The sequence below is a fragment of the Bidens hawaiensis genome, unplaced genomic scaffold, assembly GCF_021521415.1.
Source record: "Bidens hawaiensis isolate Kalapana, Puna unplaced genomic scaffold, B.hawaiensis_p1.1 tig00041686_1, whole genome shotgun sequence".
NCBI classification, from domain to species: Eukaryota; Viridiplantae; Streptophyta; class Magnoliopsida; order Asterales; family Asteraceae; genus Bidens; species Bidens hawaiensis.
In genome coordinates this window covers 85,314-100,055 of record NW_027505732.1, presented here as the reverse complement: position 1 = coordinate 100,055, position 14,742 = coordinate 85,314, and the positions used below count along the sequence as shown (strand labels likewise).

Genomic DNA, 14,742 nt, shown 5'->3' with positions numbered 1-14,742 from the left:
ACTGCTTGATACATACCGAAAGGTGCTATACAATCTAAATGTTCTTAGACATCCTTATCTTACATTGTTTTTCACACTCCTTGTTCTTGCATGTTCAACCACATCTTCAAAGCACAACAATATAACTGAACTTTGTAAGCATTACGTATCACATGGATGACGTTATTTTTTTCTCGGACTTCGGATCTTTCTCCATCTGCATGTGTACTGCTTCAGGAAGCTGAATCTGGCATTGATGGCCTTAGTAGATACTTGGGCATACACGTTGTGACAACATAGTGATTCATATACCATTTATTGAATTTTGGATTGTACGCTACCCTTTTATGGCTTTTGGATCGTACGTACTACTTGTTGGTTATTGGATCGTATCTTTTGTGGGTGAAAGTAGAACAATGAAGGTAGAATGATGAAAGTGGAAATTATTACAAAAATAACTTTGAAATAACTTGGAATTACAAAACCAAATATTGAAAGATTACTTGGATACTATCTATTAATGAAATACTAGCTTCTATTTATACTAAAAAGAGCATTAAAGTAAAGTAACACACGGTAGTGGGGTGATGTAACACCCTATATCTAGTTTATATCCCACAAAGTTCACAAATTAGCCATTGACCATTTGTACGATCAATTTTATGATGTTTTTACTAACTGAAGAAGCCGAAAACAGCAAAAGGTTGCGTAAGTCAGCGTCACAAGAAATGAGTATTAGATCATCATCTTCATCCCTGTATTTAAGACAAAGTTTTGTGCTTTGTAACTTAATCCTTTGAGCCACTTGGTTTTTTAGTTCAGACACTCCTAATGAACGACAAAATTGAAAATCATATCATCTTTATAAGCTGCTTTCACGGTCACCATCCATGTATCTGTGAAATTAATCACCTTCTTCTTTGAGGATGTATGGTATACACCAAATTTTACTTGTGAAGGCTTGGCAAAGGGATTCATTACCTCTATTGATTCATTTGATTCGCTAGTTATCTGCGAGAATTAGAGTGGACCACGAATTATCTCACTTTTGGGTGATATATTAGCAGTTCGGTTTGATTACAAACAAAAGCATTATGTTTCCCACAAATCCACCATCGGGATGAAAACCCATGACGATTACTCAAACAAATCCACCTCTTAACGCGTACTAGTAAACACACAACAACAGATATACCAAAATGAGCATATTTCTTGTTGCGATGAGGTGTCGGCCAACTTGCTATATTTAGCTCACGACAAGCATGCTTCAGCGTAGACCGGCTAACTATAAGTAATGAAAACCAAATCAATATGGATACCACGAAAAAACTTAAAGCATACAATAAATATAAATAGCTTACCACCAAGTCTCTTGGAATCTTCCCTATTGGAGTTCCAATATACTGTTGGATTTTTTTTGGTGTAACAGAATCCATTTTACGTTTTCTCCTTTGTTTATTACAGGCTTTGTTTTCTCCGATAACTACATTTAGCTTGTAGTTTATAGCGTCATTCAAAGGAGATTCCTCACTATTCATAATAGCATTACTCTGATTCTTTGGGTAACTTTTTCTAAAATCATGTTGATCATGAGCATTACGTTTATGTGTGGTTGATGTCTCTTCTAAATTTTGTTGCATTATCTCTCTTAATAATGATCCATGGATCCTAGATGCTTCGCCTATATAAGTAAGAGAATTAATTGTTTCTATTCTCTTTTGTTTCATATATGTTTGTATTTTCATAGACTTGCACTCTTTTTTTCCGACACACACATCAATATGCTGGCATGTAATAAATTCTTCATAATAGATTTCCTCTATACATTTTTATGGAAAATTTGACCTAAATCATATTGATAATTAGCATTAGTTTTCTTTAACTGTGGGTTTTTTGAATCTAATAGCATTATCTCTTCAGAAGATAACACCTGGATGGTATCAGCCTGTATTGCTAATGATATTTCACTAGCCTCCATAGCCATTCCAATCATAATAGTGTTCAACTGGTCTCCAACTTCTAAAGAAGAAAACTTACATTGCATCTTTATTGTTTGCACCAAGTTTTGTAGGTCTATGTATTCTTGTATATCGACGGGTAGAAAAAATTCTACTAAATAATCATCACCATGTTCACTACTATGCAAGTAGATTGCAAAGCAACTAACTAACCCATAAATATGCGCATTGTGAACTAGGGAGTACTCCTCTTCTCCTAGTTTCGTAACATTAGCACAAAAACAAGAGCCATGAGATGAAAATGCCCTCCCCACAACACCCTCGTAGTTTAGTAGGTGATGCTCTCTACATGCTTCCCGAAAATGCCAAAAACTTAAGTCTTGAACATAAAATGGTAGACCAGTTGTTGACATGCATACTTTCCCTATGCAACTAGCGTTAAAGCTACTGCATGTCATTTCTATGTTTCTTTCAGTTGCCACAAAGCAACTCTTCAGGTACGTTGTCCATGTTTGTGTAAGTGGTAACTTATGAGTGTCGCAAACATCTTTCAAAATCTTGAAGATTTCATCTAGCTCATTTTGTTTTCTTTTGGAGTCAAGCTATGTATGAAGTCAATTCCCACCATTAGAAATAAAAGAAAAATAAAATATATTTAATTAAGTACAATACCCATCCCCAACTCACATAAGATGTAGGATTATCAAATGCTTGTGGCGATGTTAAGTTTGCTTCCTGTAAGATAAAAAGAATCTGTAAGTTAATAAGCATAAACATGAGCACATGCTAGGAAGATGAGGTAGTTTGTATATGGATAATCTAATTCTAGTTGGACATACCAGCTTGCATAAAACTTGTAGCACAGTTTTCATAAAACCATATACTAGAATTCATAATAAAAATTAAAGAGATAAAAACAAGGAACAAAGGAAAAAATACGACTAAAACTGGATGAAGGCTCATGAACAATCACACACAGAGTAGCTACGCATAACACAAAAATACCATATTGAGAGACTTATATGGAAACCTTAAGTGTTCGGTGAATTTCATGAACCTCATAAGCACACTCAAGATATTTAGAAGGAGTGATCAATTCAAATACACCAACACATGACATTGTAATAGAATCAAACACCGGTAGAACCAGATATCCATGAAGATTCCAGCGAATGGCACAATCTTTTAGTGGATGTCTTTCCGAATTGTAATTTGATATATCAGAAGTCCACTCTGGTATTTGTCGCCTAAATACACGAACAATAGGAATGAGGTCTTCTTCTTTGCATTCCTCATCAACAAGAAACCTTTTACGCTCAGATTCACTCCTATAATTACATAGTCCTTCATTGTGTATACCAGTGCCAAAATGTTGATCAACAGTTTTTAGTAAGCTATACTTCCCAAAGCTAGAAGGTGACCAAAATTGAATGAGATGGCACCGGTCTCGAAGAGCTAGTAGCTCAAGTGATTTGTCTATCTTATCATTCATTTCTTAGTCAGCGTCAATACTTTTAACTCTATCCTTGATACCTATATAGTTGAAAAACCAAGTTAATATCAAATATAATTTATCTTTTCATATCCAAACCATTTGATCAATTCAAATATCATATTCATTATGACTTTTTGCGAGAACACTTATGATAAAAGTTGATTCAAGACTCGTTCCACATCATACGTTCAATAAATGCCATGCATGCGTTGTTCATGCGCATTCAACCTAATAAACTGTTTTTCTTTGAGCATATTTGAATTTCACTTGGAGATTGAAAGCGTTTTAGCTAAGTGTATTACTCTAGTCCGATTTTCATGCATTGATCCGTTGTTTCTTATCTCTATTTAAAATATTGTTATTTCCTTTAAATATACTTTTATGATTATCAATATCATAAGGTATCTTATTTCATAAGAAAAGTCTAGCAAGAATCTATTAAGCAACTTTGGAATGAAGGAAACAAGTCAAATGACACTCTTATGAACGTATGTAACAAACTTTAACTTGATGATCTGCCAACAAAGCTAAATAAGTTCTTTACAGAAGTTTGGTAGGTAGGATTATATACCTGACTCACACCAGGACAGATGTGGCATATGTTGTAAGCCTGGTGTCTATCTTTATACAAGCCCCGTCTAAAGTATACTTTGGTACCGCAAGACGAATTTTAAGGTGTATAGCAAGAACCATTAGGTTTGATATATGATATAACATAGGAGAAAAATCTAGCCTTATTAAATTCACTATAACAACTGGGCCAACAACATGGATGATAGAAAAAGTGTTTTGGCTAATGTATTTAGCTTAGGAAGTGTTAGGGTTTGTGGAGGCCTTTTCGACCTATTCTAATTAGGACCATTGGTGATATCTTGGGAACTAAGTTAGAACCCCTAATTATGTCTCTATATATCTATCTATTGTAATTATAATATTTGATCACCTATCAATAAGAATAATCTAGTTGCAGTCCCTGGATGTAGGTAACCCGCCGGGACGGAACCACGTAAAATTTGTGTCTCGTGTTCATTAATTTTCTATCTATGCACGTTAATTTATCATTTGTGCATGTACGTTGTCACTTCCGCATCGCCACTTTGTTCCTAACAAGTGGTATCAGAGCTTTGCTTCGTTGAACACGCGGATTTGCACTGAAGAGACTATTCGTTATTTGGCATTTCTCCTATTTGAAGATCGGATTCAAAGAAATTTTAGGTGATTAGAGTTTTGTAGGATTAGATGGTTTGTGTTTGATTTTTTCCTACTCGAAGTTGTTGCCGTTGCAGTCACGATTGCGTACGATCCGTACTAAGGCTCGATTTACAGACCATGAAGCTGTCGATATTTGCCACCAGGTTTTGTTTTTCGTTTCGGTTGTAAATAGAGTTATTTTAATTCTTGAAGTTGCTGATAGCGACAACTGTTAGAACTAGACAGAAGGGTTTTGATGACGGGGAAACGTTGATGGGTTGTATTTCGTTAACCAAATTGTTGGGTCACTTTCTTGAGTTGCCACTTTTATACTGTTTTGGTTCGATCAAGATTAGGGCTTCAATTGTCAGTTACCAGCAAGAGAAGTTCTTGGAGTCGTTAGGATCACGCAGATAGTCGGGTATTGGGTGGCGGTTATGTGATTGTTTTGACCAAGGACATTTCATGTTTGAAATTGGGTGGCTAATATTTTGTGGATTTAGTACCGGGTAAACTCTTTGAAGTCGTCGATTAGGGTTTGGTTAACCTCTTGAATTCATCAGGTACATGTTAGAGTTTTATGTTTTGTTTAAGTTTGGGTTTGACTATAATTATCAAGTGTGAAATTGGGAAACCGGGTTTGTGCGAATTCAGCTTCTTGGTTCAGATTTGTCTACATTAGATCATCGGGTAACTATTTGTAGTTTGAATCTAATTATTGGGTTATTACAGAAACATATCAGTCCATTGTTTTGTCTGTTTTCATTTTCATTATTTCAGTCTGCTTTGTGTTTGCTATTATTATAACTGAGACGAGATGGTTGTGATTGGAAGTCTTTACGGTTTAATTTTGGAGTTGGTTGGTTCATTAAAAGAAACTTGAATGTGGTATTATGGGATGAAACATGGAGAAAATCAGAAAATGGCTCTAGTGATGACATAAATGAAAAGGAGTTTAGTAGTTATTGCTCGTCCGAAGGATATTTCGGTTAGGGTTTGTGTTAATTGATCGGGTTTACGGTAATACCATTTATTTTCCTTGAAAGTTCTATTGTTGTTATAACCGTTTGCATTTTTTAGCTTGTCTGGAACTGTGATTATTACTTCTTGTTCATTTGGAACTGTGAAGTTATTTTCTTGTTCGGCAGTGATCAGTGGTATGATATTTGAGAGAATTCAGGATCTTGTGCTGGGTGATGTGATTTCTCGGGGAAGTATGGTTAGGGATTCATCTCATGGATGTTGGTTTAGAATCGGTTTGGATAACATGGACAATGAGAGCTGGGCATAATTGACTTGGTGGCGCTGTATGGAGGTGGGATATCTTTAGAGACGATGTCCAAAGTTAGTAAATTCTACTTCTGTTAATGTGTTTGTGGTGATGCATTGGGGCTCAGTGAAGGAAGTGAAAACTCTTGGTTTCAAGATTCTTTTTTGCTTCATTTTCTTGTTACTTACTTTAATGAAGCATCTGTGAATTTACTATCGAAGACTTTGGGAAGGTATGTGCTTATATATCGACAGAAGGAGTGAATCAACGAGTAGTAAAGTCTTGGCTCGCCGAATTGGGTAGAGCTAAGGGGGTTTATTTTTGCAAGCATGGATTATGGAGCCACAGGGATGTCAGCTTGAGTCCATGCGGAGGTTTAAACCATGGAAAGGGATTTTGTAACAGTGGGAACGCAAGAGGTGTTCCGACATAATTTCACATTGATGTTGGGTTTGAGACCGGAATTCTGAATGGTAAAAAAATTTCTCTCCCGAATGCTTGTTATTGTGGAGAGTGTTCTTTCCTATGGAGTCTCTGGAACCGGTTGTGCGAGTAAATAGGTGTCAGTTGAGATTAGGATGATCCATTGGTGGGTTTTACCATGGTTGGGTCTGTGTTAACCGGATTGAATCTCTTAGGAGCTTCTATGGGCTATTCATGTTTGATGAATAGGGCTGCTACAACTAGGTGGATTATTTGAAATCTTAGCTTGTTCTTGGAGAATTGGAGGCTTCGATAATTTCTGTTGTTGAAGTTTTAGCTTGTTATTCGAACTAGAGGCTCAGTGGATTTCTGTGATTGAAGTCTTGGCTTGTTTATGTGAAATGGAGGCTTAGAAGACTTGTTTATTGAAGATAATTACTAGAGTTATTGGTGATGGGTTGTTCTGTGCTTGGATGGAGAGTTGTAGTATTCTCAACGCCTTCAAGTGAGAGATTGTTAGGATTTGTGAAGGCGTTTTGGGCTTGTTCTAAATAGGCACGTTAGTGTTATCATGGAGACTACATTAGAAACCCTAATTAGGTCTTTATGTATACATGTCTATTGTATTTGTAATCTTTGAGCACCTATCAATGAAATAACCGAGTTGCGGTCCGTGGATGTAGGTTCCCCACCGGATGCGAACCACATAAAATTATTGTGTAGTGTTCGTTTATTTTATATCTCTGCGTATTTACCGTTTGTGCATGTGGGTTGTTGCTTCTGCATCGCCACTTTGTTCCTAACAGGCAGTGAAGCAGTTACTTGGAGCTTGAAAAGCATCCTACAATTGCTTTGCCAAGCACTAAAGCTAAATATATTGCTTCCATTGATGAAATGTGCCAAGCAATATGGCTTCGCAGGATCCTAATTGACCTTTATAGCATCTAAAAGCAACAACAATCTATTATGACATCCACGATGATTAATTTAAGAAAGAAACTGTGATGCATGGTCGATCAAAACACATAGAACTCAGATACCATTTCATCTTGGAACTAGTAAGCCATGAAATATTAAGTTGGGAGTACGTATTGTATCACTAATGAACACCTTGTGGATGTGCTCACCAAGGCTTTTGTCATGTTAAAAATTTGTGTATTTTAGATGACTACTTAGAGTCAGGGAGTTTAAACCAAGGAAGGGGATTTTGTTTTTATTATTATAAATTAACCAAAAGAAAAATGTTTTTCCTAAAACTGACAACTATTTTTCTACTATTCAAGGATAACCAACTTCAAGTCCTGGATCGATAACTAAACACGAACTAACGAATAACTCTTGTTTATATTAATCAGAAAATATTACTCAAAAAACTTATTACAACTCTCAAACACTAACTTGGTTTGACAAATGATAAACCCTAACTTGATTGCATCTAGATGAACCCTAACTCGGTTACATCTCGTGTATGTCTCTAGATGAACCCTAACTCGGTTACACCTCACACCCATCATCTATAATGTCTAACCATGACTGGGTTTATATAGACTTACCTAACTTGCTAGTCAAGACATTATCAATTATAATTACAATACAATTAGGAAACATTATGTAATTGGGAAACACAACCAATGACAGACTTGCCATCCTTGGTCCCTCAAGTTCACCGACTTGTGACTTAGAGTCCAAGATTACGTCCAACAATCACCACCTAATTTCTAACTTGAAATAGGTGGATTTTTAAATCCAAACTTGTCTTCTTCACATGTTTGATTCGAAACATGATCTTGAGCTTCTCGATTTTCACAACCATTTTGGTCTTGATCTCCTGGAACTCTCCTTGATCCATGATTTTGTTTTTTCGGCTCTCCCGAACTCGACTACCTCTATGACCCTGTTCCCGACCATTCACTCGGTCGTATGAACTCGCATAACCACTCCTTTGGCTACAATACCGATCATCTAATCGAGCGAACATCATTCTTCTTTGATCATCTCTTGTTCCCGAATCAAAACATGAGCACGCCGTTTAAATCAATACCTTGGTTAAAAAACTTGATTGCTTCACACAACCGAAATCTCGTCTCGATCTTGATTGCTTCACACAATCGGTCTCAATTTCTTATCAATCTATCACAGATTGGCATTTTTCTTCCTCACCGGTATCACACCATAATACTCCGAATTGCTCGGGTAACTCCACACCTATCATAGGTAACCGAACTTTCAATCGATGGAATCGCTCCAATCGATTCCTTTCCGTGGTTGACTCACACAACCCAAACAATTTGAGCCTTCGCAACCCTACTCGAACAAACCAATCAATTCCGAACAACTTTTTAGAACCGAACCAACTTGCGAGAAAATGAATTAAACCGTCTTGTTTAATATAAATAAAAACTCATCAATAATGGTTAAACCAAACTTGTTAAAACAATAAAGAAGAAAAACAAACCAACTTGTTTTCTTAGTTGAGCGTTACGTCACGTCGGCACCAAAAACTCCTTTTTGAGTATTTTCTTTAAGCCAACAAAAAAATATTAAAGAACTCCTGATTAATTACGATTCAAAACAGGAAAAAAAAAAATTCAACACCTTTCTTTTAATTAAACAATTCAATAACTCCTTTTATTTGACTAACCGCCAAAAGGCCCAAAACATAGAAGTGGAGAACAACCCAAAAGAACTCAATTTCTTTTACCAATCAAATTCTGGTTTTCTTCCGGATCGCGACTTGGATCACAACTTCTCCAAAAATTGGTCCTCCTCCTTATCGATCACGACCTTGATCGATAAACACCAAAGCACAACCGGATCTGATACCAATTCAAGTCCCGGATCGATAATCAAACACGAACTAACGAATAACTCTCGTTTATATTAATCAGAAAATATTACTCAAATAATTGATTACAACTCTCAAACACTAACTTGGTTTGACTATTGATGAACCCTAACTTGGTTGCATATAGATGAACCCTAACTCGGTTACATCTTGTGTATGTCTCTAGATGAACCCTAACTCGGTTACACCTCACACCCACCATCTATAATGTCTAACCATGACTGGGTTTATATAGAATAACTTAACTTGCTAGTCAAGACATTACCAATTATAATTACAATACAATTAGGAAACATGATGTAATTAGGAAACATGACCAACTATGACCGACGTGTCATCCTTGGTCCCTCAAGTTCACCGACTTGTGAATTAGAGTCCGAAATTACGTCCAACACAACTAACTTGTTTATAAAACTGTAAATAATGTGTTGATTTTGCATCAAGTGACATCCGGGCTCCATGTCGAATATGCCGTTGTAAATAATTGTATGTAAATGCAAGATGTCTTTGTTTAATAATTGAATTCAAGGTGTTGTCTAGATCATGTGGCTATGACCAACGGTGTGGTCCATATATATGAAGACAAAGGAAATCGGACCCATCATTTTAAGTTTCAACTATGAGGGTTTTTTTTTTTTTTCTTTTTCTTTCCTGTACTTCTACTCTAGGTGGATTAATTTCTAGTAATAGTCTGAATTAATCCTTAATTGGCTTGAGTGAATAGTGGATTAGCAATCCTCGTCTAGCTTTACGAATATATTAAATTGTATTTTCCTTTTTCAGCCATCAACGTCTATAGCTCCTTGATATATGCTAAATTGTTAGGATTTTTCCTAAGGTAGATTTTTTAAAAATGTTACGTTAGTTCAATGACAATATGGGACGCAAATATCAGTATGGTGATCAGAAATGTTTATACGTAAAAAAAATGTTACTATAATATACTCTACAAAAAAGTACATTTAAAGTAGTAAAATTTAATAAAAAACAGTAGTCTAACTCCTAAGAGTTGAAATACTAGATTTGTATTAACCGTTGTCTTTTCAAGGAAGTATTGTTTGTGAATTAGCTCAGCAATGACGGATCAAGAAATTATTTCGTCCAACACAGAGCATAAAGTTTCATGGATTCTTCACCTCCCTTATATAGTATACTTGGTTTCTTGCTATATATTTTAAGTTATCAAATTTAAATAACTATATTCCAGTTCAAAGACAATAAAAGAGAGAATGATCTTGATGAATCTTATTGAAGCAATCTGCTATGATCAATATATATATAAGTTTAAATGAAGGTACTTACCGTCGTTGTGGTGTAGGTTCCTCCGGCAGCTTGATATTGATGTTTCTGCAAACCATGAGCCGGTTCAAGCTAGACTGACTCTTTTCTTGTTCCAGTTTTGAACTAAGATCAGTTTTGAACTAAGTGTGAACTATATACAATCAAGTTTGCAGGACTGCAAGAGCATGCACCACATATTTTTGTGCTGTTTTGGAAATCAGGTCCTTGACATCCATCATATAAAAAGGCCAAATTTCCTTTATAATTTAAAATATACCACTAAAATGTTCTTTTAAATAAGTATTAAAAAATAAATAATTTCTCTCTTACTAATTCAAAATTGAAGGGCCCACGCATCCAGAAGAACAAATGACTAATATTTTGTTTAATTATTAAGAAACTAGCTTTTGAACCCGTGTATTACACGTGATTTGTCAAATAATAAAAATAAAAAAAATCCATTATCTAAAAGAAATTAACAGAATTATATTTAAACAGAAGATAAAATATATAGTATGAACAATAAGAAGTCTAAAATCTCAAATTTACAAATTTGCTTTTTTTATATATAACATTTATAAAAATTGTTTTGACCAATTACCCGTGGATAACTATGATAAATGAGCTGAGAGATTAGAGAATTAAAATAGAAATTATAATCTATTTCTCAAAACTGTTTTGTCTCATGACTCATGAATATGTAGGATAAATAAGTTGAGAAATTAGAGAATTGGAAATAAAATTATAACCCATTTGCCAAAATTATTTTGGCCCATGACCAACGAATAGTTGAGATGAATGAGATAATAAATTAGAGAATTTGAAAGGAAATTATAACTCATTTGTCAATATGGTTTTGCTCCATAACCCATGGATAGATAGGATAAATGAGAAGAGAGATTAGGCCTAGAATAAACATGGGATTGCCACATCATCCTCATTATTTTTTTTTATTAGTAAAGTTAGATCAATAACTTGTTTTTATATTAAATTTTCAAAAAGAGAAAAAGAAAAAAAGAACTCGACAAAGGGGCCCCTTAGGCTATGTGTAGTGGAGAGGCTACAATTGGGGGCGAATTGTGACACGTGACGCCCAGTCAGCATGGAGTGGAAATTTGTTTTTGGGGTGTAATGGTGTAGGGGCTACAAGTTGGGGCCACAGTTTCTTTTTTTATTATTTTCTTTTTATAATAAACTAATTAAATAAAAACCAATTTATTTAAATAATTAAATAAAAATGCATTAAAATTAAAAATAAATACAAAAAAATACATAACTAAAAAAAATACATAACTAACAATATTAAAAAACATAACTAAAGAAAAAAATAAAAAAAACATAACTAAAAAAGAAACTAATATCCGTAATATTCGCGCATTTTTTCACGTCAGCGTTGAAACAATAATGCGGCATCCTCGTGAAACCCCTCCGCTTTGATGGATTCGTAGTCGTCTTTAATTTGTTTTAATTCGAACGTCTGGTTCAACTTTTCTTGTTGTTTGTTGGATGCTCGAAGGTCGGCTCCAATTACGGTGGCATTTGTTTACAAACGACCGACCAACTTGTTTATTTCAACGGGCTCCGTATTGAATCATGTTGACGACGAACCTTCCCCCTTATTTTTCCTCGATCTCCCGCGTGGTCGAGGCAACTCCTCTACCTCATCTTCATCGGGTATATTCAAATCATCGGCTAAATTAACCGTGTCGTCGAGGAAGAAGCTACGAGCATCGGAGGGTGTGTTTGGTGTGCTCGGATTTGTCGACGACGATGTCTTCGACCTTTTTGAAGGCCGGGATGAGCCGGTTCGTCGGGCGGCCGGAACGGTTGGTACCACATTCCATTTCGAGCAACGACTTAGCTTTTCCCAACAACTCAAATACTTGAACGGTTTCCCGGGCCGCTCAACAGTGTGACCCTGAGCTCGAAAGTCGCTCAAGGCTTGACCTATAATGTCGACGTCGTTATGCCCGCTACGCCAGCCGGACCCCTGCAACCGGTTAATTATCCCGGCAAATTTTTGACAATCGACATTAAGCCCTTTCCAGTGGGCTTGAACCGCTTCTTTTCCCCGGTAGTCTTCGGGTTTTTTGGTTATATCGAGCCAAGCTTCAAATACTTTCTTCCAAAACACCCCGGTGGCTTGAAAGTTAGCTACAAATTAAAATTATTTGTCACAATTAGTATATATTTTAATAAACATTAAATACATTTTTAATAAATACTTAATATTAAAAAACTTACCGACGTCGGGATCCTCCGAAATGACGATCCAAGCCCTTGCAAAGGTCACCTCCTCCTCCTCGCTCCAATGCTTGTATGGATCACGTTGCGTCATCGACTCCCCTGGTTGTTTTTTTTTTGTGTGTTTACGGGTCGGCTTTTTGTTTGAACCGGCTCCGGTGGTGTAGAACCGAACGCCGGCATTGTGTTTTGGGGGCTGAGAAAGTTGGCGTACATGTTTAGGTTCGGGTCGGAAAGTTGATACGGATAGCTCGGTTGGTTGGGGTTCATCGGGTTCCATTGTAAGTTCGGTTGGTTCGGTTGGCTCGATTGCGAACCATACGTTTGACCAAAAACAGGGAATTGGTAGTTCGGTTGGTTCGGTTGGCTCGATTGCGAACCGTACGCTTGACCGAAACCAGGGAGTTGGTAGTTTGGTTGGTTCGGGTTGTTTCTAGGATTCATTTTGTTTATTTTTGTAAGAATTTGGGTATGGTTTGTGTATAAAATGGATATAAAATAAAGAAGAAGGGTGTATATATATATATATATATATATATATATATTGTTTATTTTTTTTTAAAAAAATTTGACCGTTTCACAACGGTCATTTAAATATAATATTATTATTATTCTTCTCCATCGCAACAAGTTAATCCCGCCCCCGCCCCTTTTTGCCCAATTATCGCCGGGGGGCGGTGTTCTTCCCAATTATCGTCCCAATTCGCCCCAAATTAACGCCCACTACACTCGGCCTTAGGGTGGTGAGAGCAGCAACGGGCGTAGGGGATGGCTTAGGCGACTTCACAACACCGCCAGGAAACACCACCCCACCCACTTTTTGTACGGGTCAAACCAGCCTTCTCAAGACTTAAAAAATATAAGCCAGCAAGTTACATAATTTAAACTGATTTGCAATTATATAACTATTTTTTTTAATTATTATCAAATAAAGTAATATGTATAGTTAAAAATAAATTTTAAAAATTGAATTACTTATATACTCTTACATATAATTTTATATAAGTAAAAACAATTTTTATAAATAATAGTATAATTATTTATCACCACATTGGTTTGGTTTCACAACCGATTTTATTTTAACTATAATTCAATTATGCTCTCAAATATCAAATTGAGAAAGTTTTATTATATATACAAAATCTTAAAGGTAAAAGATTTAATACAATAATATCTTAGCAACACCTTTACACCCTTGATTTCAAAAAACATGTGGTGGTAATATTGTAAATTCTTTCAATTCGTTTCCATCCTAATTAACAGTTACATTCATTCAACCATTGTCACTGACTCCATTGCATACTCCACTTCAATTTAATTGAAAATATGAAAATTAATTTCAACTTATGAAAGCCTAAACACGTTCCAATTTGTTCATATGATGAAAACGATGATCAAATTGATGGTTGATAAATGATTATTTGATGATTACGAGATTATATGAAGTGAGTTCAATGTCCAATTTCATGTTATAGAAAGTTTGATTTTTTGTTCTAATATTGTGAATGTTTAAAGGTTTGTGCTGAGTGTTTAAAGTTTTAATCTGAATTTCTTGTGTTTTTGTTCTAAACTCCTTATATTTTTGTTATGTAACTTCTTAGATTTTTGTTCTGAACTTCTTAGTTTTTTGTTACAAATTTCTTAGATTTTTGTTCTGAACGTTTTAATTTTTGTTCTGAAATTCTTAGACTTTTGTTCTGAACGTTTTATGTTTTGTTTTGAACTTCTTAGTTTTTTATTCTGAATTTCTTAGATTTTCTTCTGAACGTGTTAAGTGTGTAATTCGTATTTTGTTCTGAGTGTCTTACAATTTTGACTTGAACGTTTAAAGTATGTTTTTTTGTCAGGACGTTTAAATATACATTGTGTCTTCAGTTTTATTCAGAACGTTTAAACGTAATTTTTAACCCTAATTAGAGCACAATTGAATGTATTATTCTGCAATTTCATAATCGATTAATGATTCTAAAGCCTCATACACATCAATTCGATTGATTAAATCATCATTTTTTGATCAATTTGAAGATTTTTGATGTTCAATGAAGTTGTATTTTTA

The 14,742-nt window shown here is 35.2% G+C and overlaps 1 protein-coding gene across 1 annotated transcript; it reads right to left on the bottom strand.

Annotated features, from left to right (window-relative positions):
* Positions 1-1,798: 1,798 nt before the first annotated feature.
* Positions 1,799-3,440, bottom strand: LOC143615020 (protein NLP7-like). The gene is made up of 3 exons (XM_077088280.1): positions 2,968-3,440; positions 2,625-2,672; positions 1,799-2,539 (listed from the first exon to the last, which is right to left on the bottom strand). The coding sequence occupies exons 1-3, from the start codon at positions 3,427-3,429 to the stop codon at positions 1,799-1,801; spliced, it is 1,251 nt and encodes a 416-aa protein (XP_076944395.1). The 5' UTR covers positions 3,430-3,440.
* Positions 3,441-14,742: the final 11,302 nt, after the last annotated feature.

Coding starts and splice junctions, on each gene's coding strand:
- LOC143615020 (XM_077088280.1), bottom strand. CDS start 3,429: ATGAATGATAAGATAGACAAATCACTTGAGCTACTAGCTCTTCGAGAC. Junction 2,673..2,967: donor AAATTCACCGAACACTTAAG/GTTTCCATATAA, acceptor TTTATCTTACAG/GAAGCAAACTTAACATCGCC. Junction 2,540..2,624: donor TTGATAATCCTACATCTTAT/GTGAGTTGGGGA, acceptor CTTCATACATAG/CTTGACTCCAAAAGAAAACA.